Below are 24,104 nucleotides of genomic sequence, written 5' to 3'. Positions count from 1 at the left end.
GTACAACAAAAAGCTACCTAGAAATATTAAAACAAGATAGTATGAGTTTCTACAGGTATTTAAAAAGGAAAAGGGTAAGTGAGTGTTGGTCCTCTAGAGAGTGAGAATGTGGAATTAATAATGGAAAATAAGGAAATAGCAGATGAATTGAACAGATATTCTTGCGTCTGTCTTCACTAGAGGATACAAAAAACATCCCAGATATAATTGTGAATCAGGAGGGGGAAGGAAAGGAGGAATTCAAAACAATTACAATTACCAGGGAAAGAGTACTGGGAAAATTATTAGAACAAATAGCTGACAAGTCCTCAGGTCCTGATGGACGCCATCCTCCAGTTTTAAAAGAAGTAGCTGCTGAGATGATAGATGCGTTGGTTTTAATTTTCCAAAATTCCCTGGATTCTGGAAAGATCCCATCAGGTTGGAAGATGGCGAATGCAACTCCTTGATTCAATAAAAGAAGGAGACAGAAAGCAGGAAACTACAGCCCAGTTAGCTTAACATCTGTCATAAGGGAATTGCTAGAATCTATTACTAAGGAGATTATTGTGGGGCACTTAGAATATCTCAATACAATCATACAGAGTAAACATGGTTTTATGACAATATAATGACAGCAGATCACAGCCCCGAATTACTTACGGGCACACTGAACTTTTTAAAGGAAGACGTGTTTTAAAAAAATAAAAGACATACAAGCAAAAGCTGGCTGAGAATGTAAAGTCACCGCTTTCTGGAAAATTCTTATGTGGATACACTTGACCGACTAGTCCAGAGAACATGGAATGTCACACCTAAAAAAGTGTCAAGGCCTACTTCAGACAGAGACACTTGAAAGTGAGAGATGTAATGCAAAAGACTGAATTTTAATCTCCTGTGGTTGCACAGACAATGGAGACTGATTACCACATCTCAACAGAAACCATCTCCTGTTGAGTGACATCTCAGAATCACAGAATCTCACAGTGCAGAAGAGGCTCTTCGGCCCATCGAGTCTGCACCAACACGTGAGAAACACCTGACCTACCTACCTAATCCCATTTACCAGCACTTGGCCCATAGCCTTGAATGTTATGACGTGCCAAGTGCTCATCCAGGTACTTTTTAAAGGATGTGAGGCAACCCTTCTCCACCAACCTCCCAGGCAGCGCATTCCAGACCGCCACCACCCTCTGGGTAAAAACGTTTTTCCTCACATCCCCCCTAAGCCTCCTACTCCTCACCTTGAACTTATCTCCCCTTGTGACTGACCCTTCAGCTAAGGGGAACAGCTGCTCCCTATCCATCCTGTCAATGCCCCTCATAATCTTGTACGTCTCGATCAGGTCACCCCTCAGTCTTCTCTGCTCCAACGAAAACAACCCAAGTCTATCCAACCTCTCTTCATAACTTAAATGTTTCATCCCAAGTAACATCCTGGTGAATCTCCTCTGCACCCCCTCCAGTGCAATCACATCCTTCCTATAATGTGGCGACCAGAACTGCACATAGTACTCCAGCTATGGCCTCACCAAGGTTCTATACAACTCCAACATGACCTCCCTACTTATGTAATCTATGTCTCGATTGATAAAGGCAAGTGTCCCATATGCCTTTTTCACCACCCCACTAACATGCCCCTCCGCCTTCAGAGATCTATGGACACACACGCCAAGGGCCCTTTGTTCCTCAGAACTTCCTGCCATTTATTTAATACTTACTTGTCAAATTACTCCTTCCAAAGTGTATCACCTCACACTTTTCAGGGTTAAATTCCATCTGCCACTTATCTGCCCATTTGACCATCCTGTCTATATCTTCCTGTAGCCCAAGACACTCCATCTCACTGTTAACCACCCAGCCAATCTTTGTGTCATACGCAAACTTACCAATCCTACCCCCCACATAGTCATCTATGTCGTTTATATAAATGACGAATAATAGGGGACCCAGTACATATCCCTGTGGTACGCCACTGGACACTGGCTTCCAGTCACTAAAGCATCCTTCTGTCATCACCCTCTGTCTTCTACAACTAAGCCAATTTTGAATCCACATTATCAAATTACCCTGTATCCCATGTGCATTTGCCTTCTTTATAAGTCTCCCATGTGGGACCTTGTCAAAGGCTTTGCTGAAATCCATATAAACTACATCAACTGCACTACCCTCATTTACACACCTGGTCACATCCTCAAAAAATTCAATCAAATTTGTTAGGCATGGCCTCCCTCTGACAAAGCCATGCTGAGTATTCCTGATCAAACCTTGCCTCTCCAAGTGGAGATAGATTCTCTCCTTCAAAATTTTCTCCAATAGTTTCCCTACCATTGACGTGAGACTCACTGGCCTGTAGTTCCCTGGCTTATCTCTACAACCCTTCTTAAATAGCGGAACCACATTAGCTGTTCACCAGTTCTCTGGCACCTCCCCCGTGGCCAGAGAGGATTTAAAAATTTGGGTCAGAGCCCCTGTAATCTCCTCCCTTGCCTCCCTCAGCAGCCTGGGACACAAATCATCCAGACCTGGAAATTTGGCCACTTTTAAGCCTGCCAACACCTCCAATACCTTGTCACTCCCTATATCAATTTGCTGAAGTACCTCGCAGTCTCTCTCCCCGAGTTCGATACCTTCATCCTCATTCTCTTGGGTGAAGACGGATGTGACGTATTCATTCAACACTCTAGCGATGTCATCTAGCTCCACCCATAGCTTGCCCCCTTGGTCACTTTTGGGCCCTACTCTTTCTCATCTCAGAATGTGGATATTATTCAAGTTGAAATAAAGCAGATTCTGGGCAAAACACATGTTTGTTTTTTCCCTTCCAGGAATGCACAAGGAAAGGGGTTAAAAAGCCAGCTGCAAACCAGATCTGTGTGTGCTAGTTCAGGTGTTCCAGTTCTGGTGTGCTAGTGTGTGGGCTGTGAGGGTCACAGCAGAAGAACATCAACAAGGCATCCCTGCAGCTTGCAGGTAAAAGTCTCTCTCCTATCTCTCTCTCGCTATGGCTGGAGGCAAGTCAGCAAAGTCACAGTCAAAAAGGAAACAGGACAACTCCTTCAGCTAACCTGCAGAACCAAGTGTCTCCAAACCAACTGCTCAACTGCCAAAGTCAGCTCTACCAGAATCACCGCAACTTTTCGCCATCTACTCCTCATGAACAAGGCAAAGACTGATTTGTGTATCTTTTTAACTTTTATTTTTGGACTCAACTTCTCATTTCTGATCTGTGTTACGTTTTTATTATTTTTTCTCGTGTTTTTAGTAACTAATAAACTTATTCTTTCTTTGACTCAAGAAAGCCCGGTCAAATTGGCTCCTTCTAAAATATAGCTACATTTGGACTGGGAAAAGGTATCGACGAGTGAAGGGATCCGTTTAAAATTAAACCTTGTTGTGACCAACCGAGGGGGGTTTAACTGAATTACAGATAGCTGGTCTGGGTGCTTTGATGTATCAGAAGAGAAGCTAGGTTTGAAATGCTAAATATGTAAACATGGCTGAAGTTTTAGAATGTGAGGTGTGAAGAACATTTGCATTTTTAGATAAGCCAGAGTTATGAATTTCAAAGAGATGGTAAGGTGTTACACATAGCCAACAAAGGCTAAGACAAACAGTGTGTTTATTTTTCCCAAAGATTAGTTCTATGAAAGATTTATATTATGAAAAAAATAAAGTTGCACAGACATATTGGAACAATGGGATTTACATTAAAAAGGGAGAAACATGTACAAAGGAGATGAGGTTATGCGTAAGGAAGAAGGAATTCTAAGATCTAACAAGTATGAAAAGCCTCCAGCCTCTCCGTACCAAGCTGCCGTCTCCAGGAACTGAAGCTAAGAGAATTCATTTTAAATATCACTGTCCAGTGTATTGTGTGCTTTGCCTGGGTCTGTTTGAAATCTATGTTGTTTCACTGTTGCCTTAATGGAGGTGTAACTGGGAGCTAGATTAATTAAGGGATTTAGGAGTTATCATAGTAGTAATTTGTAGACCTATGTATGTGCTTAAAATCATTTATTTTATTAATAAATGTTTAATTTAGTTTTGTAAAATCCTCTAAGATTCAGTGAACTTATTACTACTGAATTCAAGGCACAAATCTCGAAATAAAAATACAAATTGCAAAAACAGTTGTGGCAGCTGTTTCAAGTTTCCCTCTGAGATTTGAGAAGCTCAGCATTTACCATCCGCTGTGCCATAACAAAATTGGGAGCTATTTGCAGGATACATTTGAAATCCCTTGGTTGGGTTAGAGTTGGTGAATCTTAAGGATATAAGTACGAGGAGCACTTTGAATTCAGGAGTTGGTGTGAGGTATTCTTAAAGTGGTGAGAATGCAAAAATGGTGTATCCATGGCTAAAACTTTTTTGGAATTAGAAGATTTAACTTCTGATCGGGTTACAGGAAGTATCTAAGGGCAAGTTAACAGAGTTGGCGGATAAGTTGGAGTAGAGGTTACCTGTAGGGGCTAAGAAAGCAGACATAGTTCAAGTGATAGTACACCATTTAAAGTTGGAAGTGATACCTGACACTAGTGAGTCACAGCTGGAGGTAGAACCATAGAACACGACAGCACAGAAAACAGGCCATTCGGCCCTTCTAGTCTGTGCCGAAATATTATTCCATTAGTCCCATTGACCTGCACCTAGTCCATAACCCCCCCCAGACCTCTCCCATCCATGTATCTAATTTATTCTTAAAACTTAAGAGTGAGCCCGCATTTACCACGTCAGATGGTAGCTCGTTCCACACTCTCACCACTCTCTGAGTGAAGAAGTTCCCCCTAATGTTCCCCCTAAACCTTTCCCCTTTCACCCTAAAGCCAAGTCCTTTTGTGTTTATTTCTCCTAATCTAAGTGGAAAGAGCCTACTCGCATTTACTCTGTCTATACCCCTCATAATTTTATAAACTTCTATCATATCTTCCCTCATTCTTCTACGCTCCAAGGAATAAAGTCCTAACCTGTTTAATCTTTCCCTGTAACTCAACTCCTTAAGACCCGGCAACATCCTAGTAAACCTTCTCTGCACTCTCTCAATATTACTGATATCCTTCCTGTAGTTAGGCAACCAGAACTGTACACAATACTCCAAAGTTGGCCTCACCAATGTCTTATACAACCTCACCATAACATCCCAACTCCTATACTCAATACTTTGATATATGAAGGCCAGTATGCCAAAAGCTTTCTTTACAACCTTGTCTACCTGTGACGCCACTTTCAGGGAATTATGTATCTGAACTCCCAGATCCCTTTGTTCCTCCGCACTCCTCAGTGCCCTACCATTTACTTGTAGTGAGGCTTCAGTTAAAAATGAAGAGACTTGAATTTGAACAAGCGAAGTAACTGAGAAAACTTGAATTGGAAGCAAAAATGGAAAAAGAATTGGAAATTAAAAACTGGAACTAGAGGCAACAGAAAAAGAAAAGGAAAAGCGAGATTATCTAAAAAAAAAAAATGGAAATGCAAAAACTTGATCTCTAGAGGGAAAAGTTAGCGATGGAAGAGAGAATGAAGGAAAAAGATAGAGAGTACTGACTTAAAAAGCTGGATTTTTAAAAGGAGATATCAGATGCTGAGGAAAGTTCTGATGATGAGAAAACCTTTAACCTAAAACCAAATGGGGAGATGTTTAAATTTGTACAAGCTCTTCCAAAGTTTGAGGAAAGAGATGTTGAAGCATTCTTTATTTCATTTGAGAAGATAGCTAAACATGTGAAATGGCCACAGGAAAACTGGGCAATGTTGTTACAATCCAGGTTGGTGGATAGAGCACATGAGGTTTATGCTTCACTGTCATAAGAAATGTCTGTGAACTATGATGTGGTAAAAAAAAAGCTATTTTGAGTGCATATAAGTTGGTTCCTGAGGCAGAAATTTAGGAATATGAGAAAAAAGCCTGGGCAAACTTATACTGAATTTGAGAGAGTAAAACAAAGTAATTTTGACCAGTGGGAACGGGCATTAAAGATAGAGATGACATATGCAGCTCTTAGAGAAGTAATTCTTTTGGAAGAGTTTAAAGATTCGATTGCTTCGGTAGTGAGAACTCATGTGGAGGAACAGAGGGTTGAAACAGTAAGACAAGCAGCAGAGATAGCTGCTTGTCAATTAGTTCATAGAGCTAAACCTTTTCTTTGTCACCCTTTTAAATCAGAGAAGGATAAAAAGTGGGAAGGTGAAAGGAAGGTGGGTAGTCAGGGAAGAGAAGTAGGTGAAAATTCCCAGAAAGTTTTTTTTTCCCAGAATAAAAAGGAAGGTGCTGAGAAATGACACTCCAAATGAGGTGTTTTCATTGTAATAAAGTTGGCCACACAAAGTCAGTGTGTTGGAAATTACTGGGGAAATCTGTTGGGATAATTGGGGTGCAGAAAAGTTCTGGAAGTAAAAGTACCGTGGGTTCTGAGGTTCAGGCACAGGAAAAACTGTGATTTGTGTACAGGTAAAACAGGAAGAAGCAGTGATAGGTAAAGATGTGGGAATGTGTTCATAATTTACCCAAGGGGGTTCTGAGCAACAGGTTGCAGAAATGTTTAAAGATTTTGTACGTGAAGGGGAAGTCTTTCCATGTGTACAGGGTGGAGTAGGTAAAGATGTTAAAATTTTAAGAAACACAGAGGCTGGTCAATCCACAATGTTGTGGGATAGTGACATTTGTTGTTCAGAGGGAGTATTTCAGGACTAGGTGATAATAAGTGGGGTTCATGGAGATGCTAAACCTATTCCATTTTGGAAAGTAAATTTAAATAGGAAGTGGAAAACAGGTGGTGTGATTGTTGGCAGTAGTGGAAAAATTGCCCATTGCACGTGTTCAATTTATTTTGGGTAATGATATAGCTGGGTCACATATGTGGGTGATGCCTATGGCAATTGAGCAGCCTGTAGAGGTATCTTCAAGAGGAGTGTTGCAGAGAGAGGATCCTGGATCGTTTCCAGATTGTGTGATAACAAGGTCACAGGCTCTCAGGTTGAAACAGGAAGAACAGGAACTTAAAAGGCAGGGAGAAGGTGCAGAAGTCCAATCAGCTGGCACTGTTTTTGATAACATTGTTCAAGAAGAAAGACTGGAGAATGCAGCTGAGGTGTTTAGTTCAAGGCAGTTGGTAGAGTTACAGAAAAATGATATGCAAATAAGACACTTATATCAGACAGCTTACTCAGCAACAGAGGCAGAGTGTATTCCAGAATGTTATTACCTTAAGGGTAATGTTTTAATGAGAAAATGGTAGCCTTATCATATTTCAGCAAATGAAAGCTGGAGGGAAGTGCATCAGATTGTTATACCATTTGGATATAGAAATGAGATCCTGAGGATAGCTCATGAAATTCCGATGGGGGAGCATTCAGAAATTAGAAAGGCACAGGCAAAAATACAAAACCATTTTTATTGGCCTGGATTGCACAGAGATGTAGTCAAATTCTGTAGAACATGTCACACATGTCAGGTGATAGGGAAACCGCAAGCAGTGATTAAGCAGGCACCTTTAATTCCAATTCCAGCATTTGAAGAACCTTTTACGAGGGTAATGATTGATCATTTAGGACCCCTCCCTAAGACTAAAAGTAGAAATCAGTACTTACTGACAATAATGGATGTGTCTACAGGGTTTCCTGAAACGATACCTTTGAGAAATATTACAACAAAGATAATAATGGAAGAGTTGACTAAATTTTTTACAAGATATGGTTTACCTAAAGAAACACAATCAGATCAGGGTTCAAATTTCATGTCACCGCTGTTTAAGGGAATAATGAACAGTTTGGGATAAAACAATTTAAGTCAACAGCTTACCATCCTGAGTCACAAAGGGCTTTGGAAAGATGGCATGAAACTTTAAAAACTATGATGAGGGCATATAGTTAGGTTTATCCACAGGATTGAGATAAGGGAATTTAATTCCTGTTATTTGCTATCATGGATGCTCCTAATGCATCGACTGGTTTTAGTCCTTTTGAAATAGTTTATGGTTAAGAGGTAAGAGGACCACTGAAATTGATTCATGAGAAACTGGTAGGTCAAAATTCAGAAACTACTCTCCTGGATTATGTATCAAACTTCAGAAAAAGATTGGACAGAGCATGTGAGTTAGCTAGGGAACATTTAAAGATATCACAGCAAGTGATGAAAGTGAAGGCAGACAGGGAAGCTACAGCTTGTAGTTTTGTTGCTGGGGGGGGAAAGTGCTAGTTCTGTTACCAGTACTGGGTGACTCCTTAAAGGCAAGGTTTAGTGGGCCTCACAAGATTGAAAAGAAACTGAATGAAGTAAATTAGTTAATAAATACTCCAGATCAAAGAAATCAGAGGGTGTGTTATGTAAATATGCTTAAAAAGTACTTTGACAGGGAAGAGAACCAAAAGGAGGTATTAGTGGTGACAGATAAAGAGAAAGAGGTAGAAATGCAGCATTCTGAAATGGATTTTCCTCTAATCAAATTGGATAATGAGGGGGTACTTGAAAATTTAAATGTAATATTGAGTTACCTTCCAGACAAGCGTCAAAATGATTTGGAGAAGCTATTGCAGTCACACAAAGCTATTTGTGAGAATAAGCTGGGAAGGACTAATTTAGCTATACATGATTTATGTGTAGAAGTTTCATCTTCAATAAGGCAACATTTCTTATAGATTAAATCTGGCAAAGTTATCACAAGTACATAAAGAAATTGAATTAATGCTTCAAAATGACATCTTTGAGTCTAGTTGTGTGGACTATCGAAAGGTGAATGGGGTGACAAAAACTGATTCATATCCTACACCACGGTTGGAAGATTGTATTGAGAAAGTGGGACAATCAAAATTTATCACAAAGATTGACTTGCTAAGAGGATATTGGCAAGTACCATTATTGGAGAGAGCAAAGAAGATATCGGCTTTTGTGATGCCAGATGGACTATATCAGTTCAAAGTCGTACCATTTGGTATGAAAAATGCATCTGCAACATTTCAAAGACTGACAAACAAAGTAATTGTAGGGTTGAGCAATTGTTATATTTATATTGACAACTTGATAGCTTTCAGTCAAATGTGGGAGGAGCATTTACAACACCTGGAAGAATTGTTTTGTCGATTACAAAAAACTAATTTGATGATGAACTTGGCTAAAAGTGAATTTGCACAAGTTATATACCTAGGCCATACCACTCGACATGGTAAGGTGGCTCTGAGAGATGTGAAAGTCAAAAGATCTCGTGAATTTCCCCGTGCCTACAGCAAAACAAGAAGTTTTGAGAGTTCTGGGCATGAGTGGGTTTTACTGGAAATATGTACCAAATATGAGCAGTGTGGTTGCTCCATTCACTGAACTATTAAAAAAGAACAAGGAGTTTCAATGGGCACAGCAGTGTCAGAAGTCGTTTGACAGTTTGAACAAATTGACAATGACACTAGTTTTGGCAGTACCTAATTATGCCAAGCAATTTAAGTTGGCTGTTGACGCAAGCAATATAAGCATTGGGGCCGTATTGTTACAAGAAGTTAACACTGGAATTGAGAAACCAATAGGGATTTTTCAGGGAGTTGAATATACAACAGGAAAGGTATTCAACGATCAAAAAGGAGACTCTGGGTTAGGTGTTAGCGTTGCAGCATTTTGAGATTTACATTACAAACAATTCATCAGAAACAATTGTTTATACAGACCACAATCCTTTAAAGTTTCTGGACAAATTTTGAGACAAAAGTGCAAAGCTATTCAGATGGAGTTTATTACTGCAACCATTTAATCTACAGATTATACATGTGGCTGGCCGAGAAAATATAATTGCAGGTGCATTGTCAAGAGTTTGAAGCTGAAAGGGAAAATTGGACATTTAAAAGCCTGGACGCTGGACTAGAATGATTTCTGTTGATACCAAGGATTTGTATATACATTGTTTTTTAATGCATGCATCTGGTATTGTAAGAGTGTAGCTATATAGCTAAGTATATGAGGTAACATAAGATGGGTTAAGAAAATAAAGCTGTCTTTTTAAATTATGATGGTTCATTTCTCAGTAAGGAGGGGGGTCTCATGAAAATATAATAATTTTCATAATATTATTGTAATTTATTGTAAATGTAGGTTAATAGAGGGATTTGGATTCATTTCTCTATGTGTAAGTGTGTGTGGGGGTGTTTTAACTGAAATACAGACAGCTGGTCTGGGTGCTTTGATGTATCAGAAGAGAAGCTAGGTTTGAAATGCTAAATACATAAACATGGCTGAAGTTTTAGAGTGTGAGGCGTGAAGAACATTTGCATTTTTAGATAAACCAGAGTGCTGAACTTCGAAGAAATGGTAAGATGCTACACCTAGCCAACAGAAACTAAGCCAAACATTTATTTCCCCCAAAGATTGCTGATAATATGAGTGCTATGAAAGATTTACATTATGGGAAAAGTAAAGTTGCAAAGACATATTGGAACAATGTGATCTAAGTTAAACAGGGAGAAACATGTACAAAAGAGATGAGGTTATGTGTAAGGAAGAAAGAATTCTAAGATCTAACAAGAGTGAAAAGCCTCCAGCCTCTATGTACCAAGCTGCTGTCTCTAGAAACTGAAGCTAAGAGAATTCATGTTAAATATCACTGTCCAGGGTATTGTATGCTTTGCCTGAGTCTGCTGAAATCTATGTTCCTTTAATGTTGCCTTAACTAGATTAATTAGGGGATTTAGGAGTTATCATAGCAGTAATTTGCAGACCTATACAAGTGCTTAAAATCATTTATTTTATTGATAAATGTATATTTTAGTTTTGTAAATAATCTCTAAGATGCGGAGGACTTTTTGCTACTGAATTCAAGGCACGAATCCCAAAATAAAAATACAAATTGCAAAAACAGTTGTGGCAACTGTTTCAAGTTTCCCTCTGGGATTTGAGTCTCGCAGCATTTACCATCCACTGTGCCATATGAAGGGGGCGCATTTAAAAATAAGGTGTCTCTCATTCAAGAAGGAGATGAAAATATTTTTTTTCTTTCAGAGAGTCGTGAATCTTTGGAACCTTCTTCTCCAGAGAGCAGTAAATATTTTTAAGCAGAGGTAGATAGATTCTTGACTAACAAGGGAGCCAAAAGTTATCGGGGTTAGGCAGAATGTGGAGTTGAGACCACAATCAGGTCAGCCATGACCTTATTGAATAGCGCTGCAGGTGCAAGGGGCCAAATGGCCTAATTCATTTGTTCATAGTTTGTAGAATAGCTTTGGGTTTAGCTAATAGCATGTGTTGTGAAGGAGTTGCAGCTGTACTTTACTGTTAATAATTTCTGTTGAATCTTTATAGTAAATCTGTCTGCTAAGCAATCCTGTGCTACATCTTCAAATAAATGGAAGCTATGTTTAGTTTACCATTTGAATGCGAGATTGGTAAGCTAACATAGAAATACAACAATTGCTGCTTCCAAACATATATTCATAGCATTGTTGCAGCTGATTGGGTGCCAATCATATTTTCAGCTGATTCTCCAAAACTGTTGAGAGCATTTTTATAATGCATATACTCACCATTTTGAAAATAAAGATAATTTCAACGGTCTACTGATTTCAGTCCCTTGTGTCCATAATTTACAGGTTTCAATGTGTCTCCAATACAAATACTGATAAAAATCTAACTGTAAGAAAGAAAGACCAAGGAAGGAAAGCCTATATTTTTTTCCCTCATAAAACTAAATATGAGATTATTTACCTCCAGCATTTGCATCCTTCAGAACTACTCTTATTAGTTCAGGAACATCAAAATAAGCTGCATAGTGCAAAGCATTCATGTTTGTCCAACGGCTACGAAGAGTGACATCAGCTCCCATGTCGATCAACTGTGAAGCAAACTTGGCAGCAATCTCTGCATCTCCTGGAAAAATAAAAATATAATTCAAAAAGAACACTCTGGAGTGATAAGGCATAGCAAAATCAGATGTTGCAATGACTTAATATGAAAGATGTCTCTGGCTTGCAGGATACATTGAAGGAGCAGGACAATGTTGAATCATAATTCGTATAAACTTGCATGGGGAACTATTAACCACAGAAACTTTACTAATTGAAAGTACAACATGAAACAATCTTTTCCCAGTACCTCTTGGGGTATCATCTACTGAACACACTGTTATTTGCATGCACAGAGTATTGGATCCAGCGCAAGTATTTCATCCCATGAACTGGGAAAGCTCTAACTGTTCTGCCTGCATGGACAAATTTTCTTTTTGAAATAACATTATCAGTAAAGATTCCTGATGACAGCACTGGGGGGAACAGGGCTCTATAGGTGGTTAGTTACCAATCAATTAAAATTTGATGCACAATGATGAACTGCAAGACTGATAGTGTGACTACTGAAGCGGGCGCCCTAGAATAATGATGTACCAGAAAAAGGTTTAGAAAATACCACAGTAGTCTCCTAGGCTGTAAACAAAGCCTACGCATGGAGAAGTGAAGGAACGGCGAATGAGTAAGTGGCTTGGAGGGTCTCTGCCAGTTGGTGCTGTTCCAAAGTGTGTGCTGCCCTTGTGCTTTTATATGGTAGTGGTCATGGGTTTGGAAGGTGCTGTCTAAGGAGGCTTGGTGAGTTCCTGCAGTGCGTCTTGTAGATGGTATACACTGTTGCCACTGTACATGAGTGGTGGAAGGAGTGAATGTTTGTGGGCCAATCCAGCAGGCTGCTTTGTTCTGAATGATGTCAAGCTTCGTGAGTGTTGTTGGAGCTACATTCAGCCAGGCAAGTGGAGAGTATTCCATCACACTCCTGACTTGTGCCTTGTTGGATGGTGGACAGGCTTTGGGGAATCAGGAGGTGAGGTAATCACCGCAGAATTCCTAACCCCTGACCTGCTCTTGTCGCCACAGTATTTATATGGCTAGTCCAGTTCAGTTTCTGGTCAACGGTAACCCCCTGGATGTTGATAGTAGGGGATTTAGCGATGGTAGTGCCATTGAATGTCAAGGGGCAATGGTTAGAATTTTTCTTGTTGAAGATGGTCAGTGTCTGGCACTTCTTACTTGCTACTTGTCAGCCCAAGCCTGGATATTGTCCAGGTGTTGCTGCATTTGGACATGGACTGCTTCAGGATCTGAGGAGTCGCAAATAGTACTGAACACTGTGCAACCATCAGCAAACATCCCCATTTCTGACCTTATGATGGAAGGAAGGTCATTGATGAAGCAGCTAAAAACTGTTAGGTCTAGGACACTATCCTGAGGAACTCCTGCAGTGATGTCCTGGAACTGAGATGATTGATCTCCAACAACCACAACCAACTTACTTTGTGCTAGGTATGGCTCCAACCAGCAAAGAGTTTTCCCCCTTATTCCCACTGACTCCACTTTTGCTACGGCACCTTGATGCCACACTCGGTCAAATGCTGCCTTGATGCCAAGGGCAGCCACTCTCACCTCACCTCTGGAGTTCAGCTCTTTTGTCTATGTTTGAACCAAGGCTGTAATGAGGACAGGAGCTGAGTGGCACTGGCAGAACCCAAACTGAACATCAGTGAGCAGGTTGTTGCTAAGCAAGTGTCACTTGATATCACTGTTATGATTACTTTACTGATGATGGAAAGTAAGCTGATAGGGCAGTAATTGGCCGGGTTAGATTTGTTCTGCTTTTTGTGTACAGGACATATCTGGGCAATTTTCCAAATTGCCATGTAGATACCAGTGTTGTAGTTTTACTGTAACAGCTTGGCTAGGGGCACAGCAAGTTCTGGGGCACAAGTCTTCAGTACTATTGCCGGTATGTTGTCAGAGCCCATAGCCTTTGCAGTATCCAGTACCTTCAGCCGTTTCTTGATATCACATGGAGTGAATCACAGAATTGTTATGCGTAGAAGGAGGTCATTTGGCCCATTGTGTCTGCACCAGCCCTTTGAGCATTTTAACTTAGTGCCAATATCCTACCTTTTCCCCGTAACCCTGCACATTGTTTCCATTTAATCATCAAATGTCCTCTTAAATGCCTCAACTGAACCTGCCTCCACTACACTTCCAGGCAGTGCATTTCAAACCCTAACTACTCATTGTGTGAAAAAAAAATTTCTCGCCTTGCATTCACTTTTTTTTTACAAAACACTTTAAAACTGTGCCCTCTGGTTCTCGATCCATTTACGAGCGGGAACAGATTCTCCCTATCTACTCTGTCCAGACCCCTCATGATTTTGGAAACTTCTATCAAGTCTCCTCTCCTCTCAGACTTCACCTCTCCAAGTAAAACAGTCCCAATTTCTCCAATCTTTCCTCATAACTGAAGCGTCTCAGCCCTGGAACCATTCTCATAAACCTCTTCTGCACTCTCTCTAATGCGTTCACATCCTTCCTATAGTGTGGTGCCCAGAGCTGTACACAATACTCCAGCTGAGGTCTAACCTGTCTTATATAAGTTCATCATAATCTCCCTGCTCTTGTACTCTATGCCCCTATTAATGAAGCCTAGAACACTGTATGCTTTAGAAACAGCTCTCTCTACCTGTCCTGCCACCGTTAATGACTTATGTACATATAGGCACAGGTTTCTCTGCTCCTGCACACCACTTAGAATAGTATCCTTTATTTTATACTGTCTCTCCATGTTCTTTATACCAAAGTGTATCACCTCACACTTCTCTGCATTGAACTTCATCTGCCACCTATCTGCCCACTCCACCAATGTGTCAATGTCCTTTTGAATTCTACACTGTCCTCCTCACAGTTTACAATTCTCCCAAGTTTTGTGTCGTCCGCAAACTTTGAAATTGTCCCCTGCACACCAAGATCTAGATCATTTATATATATCAGGAGGAGCAAGGGTCCCAATACCATCCCCTGGGGAACTCCACTACAAACCATCTTCTAGCCCGAAAAATACCCATTAACCATTACTCTCTGTTTCCTGTTCTTCAACCAATTTTATATCCACATTGCTACTGCCCTTTTTATTCCATGACCAAGTCTGTTGTGTGACACTGTATCAAACGCCTTTTGGAAGTCCATATAGACTACATCAACAGCCTTGCCCTCATCAACCATCTTTGTTACCTCTTCAAAAAACTCCAGCAAGTTAGTTAGACACGATTTTCCTTTAACAAATCCATGCTGACTCTTCCAAATCCATCCACATTTTTCTATGTGACTATTAATTCTATCCCGGGTAATTGTTTCTAGAAGTTTCCCCACCACTGAAGTTAAACTGACTGGTCTGTAATTGCAAGGCAGATCTTCACAACCTTTTTTGAACAAGGGCAGAATGTAAGCAATTTTCCAGTCCTCCGGCACTCCCCTGAATCCAGGGAACATTGAAAGATCACTGCCAGTGCCTCTGCAATTTCCACTCTCACTTCCTTTAGTATTCTTGAATGCATCTCATCCGGTTTCAGTGCCTTATCAATTTTAAGTGCCGACAGTTTATCCAATACCTCCTCCTTATCCATTTTAAGCCCTTCTAGTGACTGAGTTTCCTCCTCTGTCACCATGGCTTGGGCAGCATCTGCCACAAATTGGTTAAAGGCTGGCATCTGTGATGCTGAGGACCCCTGGAGGAGGCCGAGATGGATCATCCAGTTGGCACTTCTGGCTGAAGATTGTTGCCTTATCTTAGCCTTTAGCCTTATCTTTTGCAGTGATGTGCTGGGCTTCCCCCATAATTGAGGATGGGGATATTTGTGGAACCTCCTCCTCTAGTGGGTTGTTTAATTGTCCACCACCATTCACGATTGGGTGGCAGAACTGCAGAGCTTAGATCTGATCCTCTGGTTGTGGAATCGCTTAGCACTGTCTATCGCTTGCTGCTTATGCTGTTTGGCATGCAAGTAGTCCTGTGTTGTAGCTTTACCAGGTTGACACTTCATTTTTCGGTATGCCTGGTGCTGCTCCTGGCATGCCCTCCTGCACTCTTCTTTAAACCAGGGTTGATTCTCTGGCTTGGTGTTAATGGTAGAGTGAGGGTAATGCCAGGCCATGTGGTTACAGATTGTGTTTGAGTACAATTCTGCTGCTGCTGATGGCCCACAGTACCACATGGTTGTCCAGTCTTGATTTGCTAGAGGTGGTCGAAAACTATCCCATTTAGCATGGTGGTAGTGCCACACAACATGACGGAGGGTATCCTTAGTGTGAAGACGGGACTTCGTCTCCACAATGACTGTGTGGTGGTCACTCCTACCGATTCTGTCATGGACAGATGCATCTGCGGCAGGCAGGTTGATGAAGATGAGGTCAAGTGTTTTTCCCTCTTGTTAGTTCTCTCACTAACTGCCGCAGACCCAGCCTAGCAGTTATGACCTTTAGGACGCAGCCAGCTTGGTCAGTAGTGGTGCTACCGAGCCACTCTTGGTGATGGACATTGAAGTCTCCCACCCAGAGTACATTTTGCGCCCTTGCCCCCTTCAATGCTTCGTTCAAGTGGTGTTCAACATGGAGGAGTACTGACTCATGAGCTGAGGTGGGGCGGTGCGTGGTAACCAGCAGGAGGTTTTCTTGCCTATGTTTCACCTGATGCCATGAGACTTCATGGGGTCCGGAGTCAATGTTCAGTACTCTCTCCCAACTGTATACCTGCCGCAACCTCTATTGGGGCTGTCCTGCAAGTGGGATGGTGATAGTAGTAAGATAAAAGCAAAATACTGCGGATGCTGGAAATCTAAAACAAAAACAGAAAACGCTGGAAAAACTCAGCAGGGCTAACAGCATCTATGGAGAGAAGAGTCATACGGACTCGAAACGTTAACTCTGTTTTTCTCTCCACAGATGCTGTTAGACCTGCTGAGTTTTTCCAGCATTTTCTGTTTTTGTTGGTGATAGCAGTGTCTGGGACATTGTCTGTAAGGTATTTTCCCCCAAGTCTGACTATGTCAGGCTGTTGCTTGACTAGTCTGTGATAGCTCTCCCAATTTTGGCATTAGCCCTCAGATGTTCGTAAGGAGGACTTTGCAAGGTCGGCAGGACTGAGTTTGCCATTGTAGTTTCCGGTGCCTAGGTCAATGCTGGGTGATCCCTTTTAGACTTTTTAGCGGATTGATACAAAACATTTCAGAGGGCAATTAAGAATCAACCACATTGTTGTGGGTCTGGAGTCACGTGTAGGACAGACCAGGTAAGGACATTAATGAATCAGATGGGTTACAACAATCGACAATAGTTTCATGGTCACCCTTGGACTTCTAATCCCAGATTTCTATTGAATTCAAATTTCACCATCTGCCATGGTGGGACTTGAACCCGGTCCCTGGATCATCACTAGTCCAGCGACAATACTACTATGCCACCTTGTATATTTAATCTTTGCCCTCAACATGCTACAAATATAACTCAATTGGGCATTTTAGGTTGCATTTTGTTTTTAAAAATGATTAACATTGGATGCTTTGACTTTTATGATAAGTACGTGTAAGTGTTGCCAGAAGCAGGTTAGATGAAGTTGGGTGAGAGGAAGCTCTTGTGGAGCCTAAGTACCAATACAGACCTGGTGGGTCAAATAGCCTGTTTCTATGCTATATAATTCGACGCAATTCAATGTAAATTATAATGATCTCATACTCTAGTAAATTTGTTAATGCAAGTATAAAAGTCTATAAATTGTGTGCACAACACTCAGATGAACAATCACATTTCAATAATGAGTAGCAGGATCTAAAGGGCCTAAAATTATATTTTGTCAGTTACTGGTAAAAGTTTTATTTTTCCCAAAATGTGCAACTTCCAAAATAGAATATGCCCGTGAAAGCTGATTCTCTTGTATGATGTACTTTTGAACTATGAAAGGGCATGCAAGTAACCTACTTCCAAGACTTTGCCAATACTGCTTTTCAACATGACAATACAAAGATTCAACTTTTCGGTAATTTTTCCTGACAGCATTGCTTAAAATTGGAAAACTGACCATGCAAACCCACTGCAAACTCAAGAGGACACAACAGCAATTTGGCAAAAATCAGTCAGTACTGAAGAAGATAGCACTACTCCAATTCTGGTCAACAGCCCACATAGTCTCTAGCAATATTAAGCGGTATGATATGCCACCAATTGAGAAAAGTGTGGAACTAATTCATTCTGTGAGAAATGCTCACATGATGTGATACAATTCTCCTTTAACAGGATATTGAAGGAGGACACATTCACAGATCGCACACATTTCCAGGCATCTTATTTGGTCCATTTATTTAGCAAGCGATGAAAATACAAAGATAAATTCTGTCTCCATTTTCACATTGTAACAATTCCAAAAGTCTTTAGCACTGGATTTAAGTGACTTTATCAAGCATGTATCTCCAGCTTAATTGACTTGAAGGGTCATTAATTGAAGGGTCATTAAGTTAATGATCTAAATGGCAGGTTTTAAAAAACATAATTTGATTAGATTTATTTCATGAGCAGTCCATTAAATAAAATCTGGATGACTGGGGTGATCACAACAGAACCAAATATCAACAACCTCATTCTCATAATAATCATATTGGTTACTAAAATAGGGAATACTCCTGTCAGAAAATGGTGATAAGAGGAAGCACTAAGGTAATAGACAAGGAAAGAGGATATAAAGGAAAATGTTAATACAAAATCTACATTAAAATAAATATTTGAGATACAACTCACCAATTCCTTGAGCTCCAGCTTTGCAGGTGTAATGTAGCAGTGTCATATCTGTCAATCCATCTCTGTCATTCACATGGCATCCCCGATTCAGAATCTAAAGCAATTATATTCCGAACAGAATGACAGAAGGTTCATTTGCTTTTTTTTATTTTACATGAAAATTGATCATGCACAATCAACTGAGAAATAAGGGACTACGCTCTCTGTTAAGACAATCCTCATCTATCATCAGACATTATAAACAAACAACATAAAATAATTTTCCTAATTATACTTGCTCTTGTTGAAACATTGACACATGGATCTACTTACAGAAACTTGTATGGGGAGATTTTTCTGGGTCTGCACCACTAACAATATTGCCTGGATGCAGCAAATATTCTTTGGAGGGGGGGGATCGAGCAGGTTAGAATGCATATCTTCAAAGGAACTTGCTTGATTTTCTTTAAAAGAAAAATTAGGCACGTTCCTTTACTGGCATATGCTCCAGTTCACTCAATATCCCAACATTCACTGCACTGAGACAATCCAGTGCAGCTGAACCCAGGAAAATTTCCCCTTACAAGTTTCAGTTCCCTTTGACATTATGAATTAGTCAGTGAACTATCCATAAACATCCATTGTCAGCTTTCATCATTTCCTATTTCCCTCATTCTTCTCCAGAACTTAACAGTGGGTCCATTGTAGCTCAATCTATGGAATTTCTTCCTCAGGCACAACCTGGAAAGTAGACCAAAAAATGCATCCATTTCGCAGATGTCAAATTATACTAAATCTCTTGTCAATTTCATTGGATTATGCCAAAGGTAAAATGGGTATTTATCAGCATAAACATTTTAAGCACAAGAAAAGCACCAAACTCCTCCATATTTAACTTCTTTGAGTATGAAAATTAATGTTCAACAGGGGCATGGAGTTTCTGCTCAATTGCTCTGCTTTTCTCAACACAATGCATCTGAAGTCACTGTAACCCTTAAGCAATCAGCACAACACAAATTTCCACAATCTTTTCCATTAGTTCTAAAAACTCAACACAAGAAGCAGATCCCACTCTCAAAACTGGCCACACCCCCAGGTGAATTAATCATCATTGGCAACTTCTACTAATTGCAATCATTTGCAGATCTTTGAGGAAACTCCAATATTAAGCTGGATCTTTTGGGTGCAAGGACATTAATAGGTGCGTTTTGAATGAAAAAAACAATAAATTTATTAAGGAACTGATTACTATGCCCCAGTCTTACTACAAAATAGCCTTGTATATTTTCAAAAGTCTATTTTAACAATTTAAAATCAGTTTTTTGTGATAAACTCACTTTCAGCTGTATTAAATCTTTTGTAAAGCAAACATTTAAAAAATGCTGCCTGGTTGTGTGGTTCATGGCAGATTTTGCGTTTGCTGATATGCAAATAGGCTTGAGCTGGGATGGGAGGCGGACTGGTAAAACACTTTGAAAAGTATTGCCAATTGCACCTTAAAGGAAACTCTACCCCTATATATTTATCTTAAATTTTCAATTCATTCATCCATCATCATTCATGCACATTAGGCACACATGTTTAAGAATATATGTTTTACATGTTTTAATTTTGCTTTACAAAAGATTTAATACAGCTGAAAATTTGATTTTAAATTGTTAAAATATACTTTTGAAAATATACAAAGCCATTTTGTAGTAAGACTGGAGCATAGTAATCAGTTCCTTAGTAAATTTAATTTTTTGTTTTAGATCCTGCAATTGGGAAAGCTTTTCAATTTTTTATACTCATGCCATAAAAATACACTTAAAGGTTAAGAAAATATAATGCAAGTCTCTGAGGGTAAATTTTTATAAAATGTTCAAAAATTCCAAGAAACACTAGAAAAATAACTTTCTTCCCTTCTGTGCCTGAAAATCTGGTTGTAATTTTGAACAAGTGCAATTGCAGGACTCTCGTACATGAAGCACTGTATTTTGGGGCTTTTGGTAGGTCAAATCAATAGGTTTAATCAATACACATTACAAACCTATAAGCCTTGCTAAAAAAAATACAATTCTACATGGTACAGTAATTAGGAATAGACAATTTTAGTTTACCTCATTCCCAATCACATCGATCTGTTGCTGCACTTGTGGGACCCACTGGCGCAAGATAGCAAACAATTCAGAAACGGTTGTCTTAAGGTCACGTAGGATTCTTTTGCATGCTGGGTCATGTGGATCAAAGAAGGAAAATTCTGCAGGTGAAAAATTTAAACAAAATCATTACTATGTCATTAGTGTTAGGAAATAGAAACTGTTTAAGTAAGCTATATTTGTATTTTGTGGGTGTTAGGAATACATTTTAGCTTTAAAGTTTGTTTGATTTGTATTTTTGTATCTGTGTGTTAAGAAAGGTCAAATGGAGTTTTAGTTTCACTTTAAAAAGGTGCTTGCATTTCTAATTTAATGAGAGTTTTACGACTTAGGCTAAGGTAAACAAGCAACAGTAGAAAAATTGGACTGTTGCCTAGCAACAGGAGGCCAGAGAAGCAGATCCCTCCAACAGACACACCCAGAAGAAGAAAGACAGCAGTTTTTTTTGGAAGCTGTTGGAGTTCAGCACATTTTGAAGATAGCTGCCAGACAGGAGCAGCCTAGAAGGGGACAGATAGCCAGTCCCAAGCTAAAGAAAAACTCCAAAATCCAGGGGAATGGAAGAGGGGAAAGTTCAAAGCAGACCTTCTAGTCAAAGGAAGGACAGGAACCTGGAAAAGGTCCTGTTAAGTGAAATTAAGAGTGAGGGGCAGACAGAAAGGCTCCAAGCTTCAGACTTAAAGGGACAAAAACTGCAGAAAACAGATTTGAAGCAAGAACAGCTTGCAAGAGGCAAGAAGGTCCAAAGAGACAACTGAAGGTCTGTAACTCTTTGCTATGGGCATGTGATGAAGTGGTGTACTGTTAATGCTGAGTTGGTGAGAGAGAGTGTGTGGAAGACAGCTTGAATGCATCTAGTGACCCAGGGAAGAAGAACATAAGGAGAGTTCAAAGCCCTGGAGGTGAACACTTGCAGGAGACATCTGAGAGAAAGCATCGGTTTGGAAGAAGATTCCAAGGCAAAGCCTTGGACAGTGGAGTTTGGGAACCCTCGTGTCAAAGACGGAGTGTAGTGAGACCAATTGGCTCAGGGTGTGACAAGCATCTGGGGGGAGCTGAGGAGAGACCCATAGCAACTGGTTGAGGTGGCATCTGTCACTTGGTTTCAGAGTGTGGTGTGTCTGTCCACAGGGTGTCTATTGGTACATGGGCTGTGTACTTACTGTGGACATTAAAGTATAAGATAGCTTTTGTAACTTGCGTTATCCTTGCAAGTGTGTATATATCTGTAAAGGTATAGTTGTGGGTGAAGGAGTATTGTAATATAGTTCATCTTTTCTTGTTGAATAAATGTTTTATTCTTTTGTTAAAAGTTCATCAGCTGACTACTGTGGCTGTTCAGTAGCTACTCACCAGGTATCTAAACAAACAAATAAAAGTTAGGTTCTGTTGTAGGGTGGCCGAGTTGTGCTATTAAAGATAGAGTTGACCTGCAGACAATTCTGGGGTGGAAACTATAAGTTCATTTACAATATACTCAGTAGCAACTACACATGTGCTTTCAACTCCAACTCTATCTCTACACTGAGTCTGAGGTAGCCCATGCTACTCTCCTATTGGTTACAACAGATCATGTGATCTTGCCTAACAAGTATTACTTTTAAAGGTACATCACACACTAAATGAAACCATAATTACTACATTCCTCCCCCTTTAACTCAGTTATACATATATTTATGTTGGGTAAGGAATTAACAAGTTCAGTCTTTCAGGTGGTTTCCTGGTACACGTGGAATGTCGCAGCTCCACAACATCAGATTCTTTGTCAGGGCCCTCCTTTTCCGGAGTTGCTTGAACATCAGGTGCCTTGGTGGGTACTTGCAGTTCTGTATCCTTAACTTTTATAGGAACATCAGACATGTCAGTCGTGGGTTGAGTACCCTCAACAGGAAACGCATACCCGGTCATGATCGCCGGTGGAACCAAATCTTGGTGATTTGTTTCTCTCTTCTTTAAATGGTCCACATGTTTATGGATGATCCGGCATTCCACTTCCACGTGGTAAAATGGAGGTCTAGCCACCGTACTTATTTCACCCGGTAACTGCTTTGGTCCTTGCCCGAAGCTCTTCACATATATCGATTGGCTCTCCCGCGGTAAATTTCCTCTCATGACTATCCCAGTCACGTCTAGTTTTCTGGCTTACCCGACTCCTTTCCACCTTCCCCTCTAAATTCGGCATTATTGAGCTCAAAATTGTCCTGAGACGGCATTTCAAAAATAACTGCAGGCGTGACACCTGTTGTTGTGTATGGGGTAACCCTGTAATGAAAAAGAAAGCCTGCTAGCTTGGTTGCCAAGGAATCACCAGTTAGCGTTTTCATGCTTGCCTTGAACGTCTGAACTGCCCTTTCGGCCAGTCAATTTGAGGAGGGTGGTACAGTACAGTTTTCACATGAGCGATACCTTTGAGGCTGATAAACCGCTGAAACTCAGCACTTGTAAATGCCGTGCTGTTATCGGAAATGACTACTTCTGGTACCCCGTGAATGGCAAAACGCTGGCGTACTTTCTCAATTGTAGGGGCCTACGTTGGTGACTTCACCTTGCATATGTCCAATCATTTTGAATGGACATCAATAATGAGCAGAAACATTGTTCCCAGGAAAGGTCCAATGTTGTCGATGTGTAACCGCACCTAGGGTCTACCTGGCCACTCCCATGGGTGTAACGGAGCTGTCACTGGAAACTTATGAAGTTTCTGACCTTGCGCACAGTGCTTTACTAAACTCTCTATTTCACCATCCATCCCTGGCCACCATAGATAGCTGAGTGCTATGGTCTTCATTTGGGAAATTCCTGGATGAAGTGGTTCCCTTCCCTTTGGAGGAACTCTTAATCGTGCTCCCCACAATAAGATGCCATCCTGGCTGGTTATTTCATGTCTTTTGTTGAAGTATGGTTTCATTTCATCAGATATGGGCTCCTGTGACCAGCCATGTGGCACTTGTTCCCTTACCTGAGATAGGACAGGGTCCTGACTTGCCCAGTCTCTGATCTGTGGAGTATATACCAGCTAGGATCTAAGAAATTTAACAATGAAACAAGTTCCTGTGGAAATGGAACATGATCATCATTTTCTCGTAAAGACAAACGACTAAGGCCATGGGTGTTTGTGATTTGATTGCCAGGCCTATGTATGAAAGTGTATTTGTATGTTGCCAGAATTAAGGCCCTATAGTATTTCTGTATCTTCTTTATATGTGCCTTCTTCTTTCTCATGCAGACTTTAACCTCGGCCTTCTTTTTGACTTCACTGTTGGCCAGACTTCTCTCAGATGCAAGTTTAACTTGTCTGAGCTCAGTGGCTGAGTCTCCCAAAATTTCATGATCTGTCTGCTTCTTGGAAAATTCTGCAACTTTTGCTTCCAAATCCTCTTTGGCTTCATTTAGCTGATTCTTCAGCTCTTTCATCTCCTTTTTGTATTTGTTTGCTGCCTCTGGGAAATTGGGCATTGTTATGTC

At 40.4% G+C, this 24,104-nt stretch overlaps 1 protein-coding gene across 5 annotated transcripts in view; it reads right to left on the bottom strand.

Annotated features, from left to right (window-relative positions):
* The window catches only part of LOC144689829 (CAP-Gly domain-containing linker protein 4-like), a 350,052-nt gene that overhangs the window by 237,967 nt on the left and 87,981 nt on the right, over positions 1–24,104 (bottom strand). For all 5 annotated transcript variants that reach the window (XM_078557236.1, XM_078557237.1, XM_078557238.1 and 2 more), the window contains 3 exons: positions 20,601–20,740; positions 18,523–18,616; positions 11,654–11,815 (listed from right to left, as the gene is read on the bottom strand). In XM_078557236.1, coding sequence (XP_078413362.1) covers positions 11,654–11,815; positions 18,523–18,616; positions 20,601–20,740 — 396 coding nt within the window. The remainder of the gene's footprint in view (positions 1–11,653; positions 11,816–18,522; positions 18,617–20,600; positions 20,741–24,104) is intronic.

This window comes from Cetorhinus maximus, chromosome 14, assembly GCF_964194155.1.
Source record: "Cetorhinus maximus chromosome 14, sCetMax3.hap1.1, whole genome shotgun sequence".
In the NCBI taxonomy this organism is placed as follows: domain Eukaryota; kingdom Metazoa; phylum Chordata; class Chondrichthyes; order Lamniformes; family Cetorhinidae; genus Cetorhinus; species Cetorhinus maximus.
The sequence above is the reverse complement of the archived record's forward strand: the minus strand, read 5'-3'. Positions and strand labels throughout refer to the sequence as shown.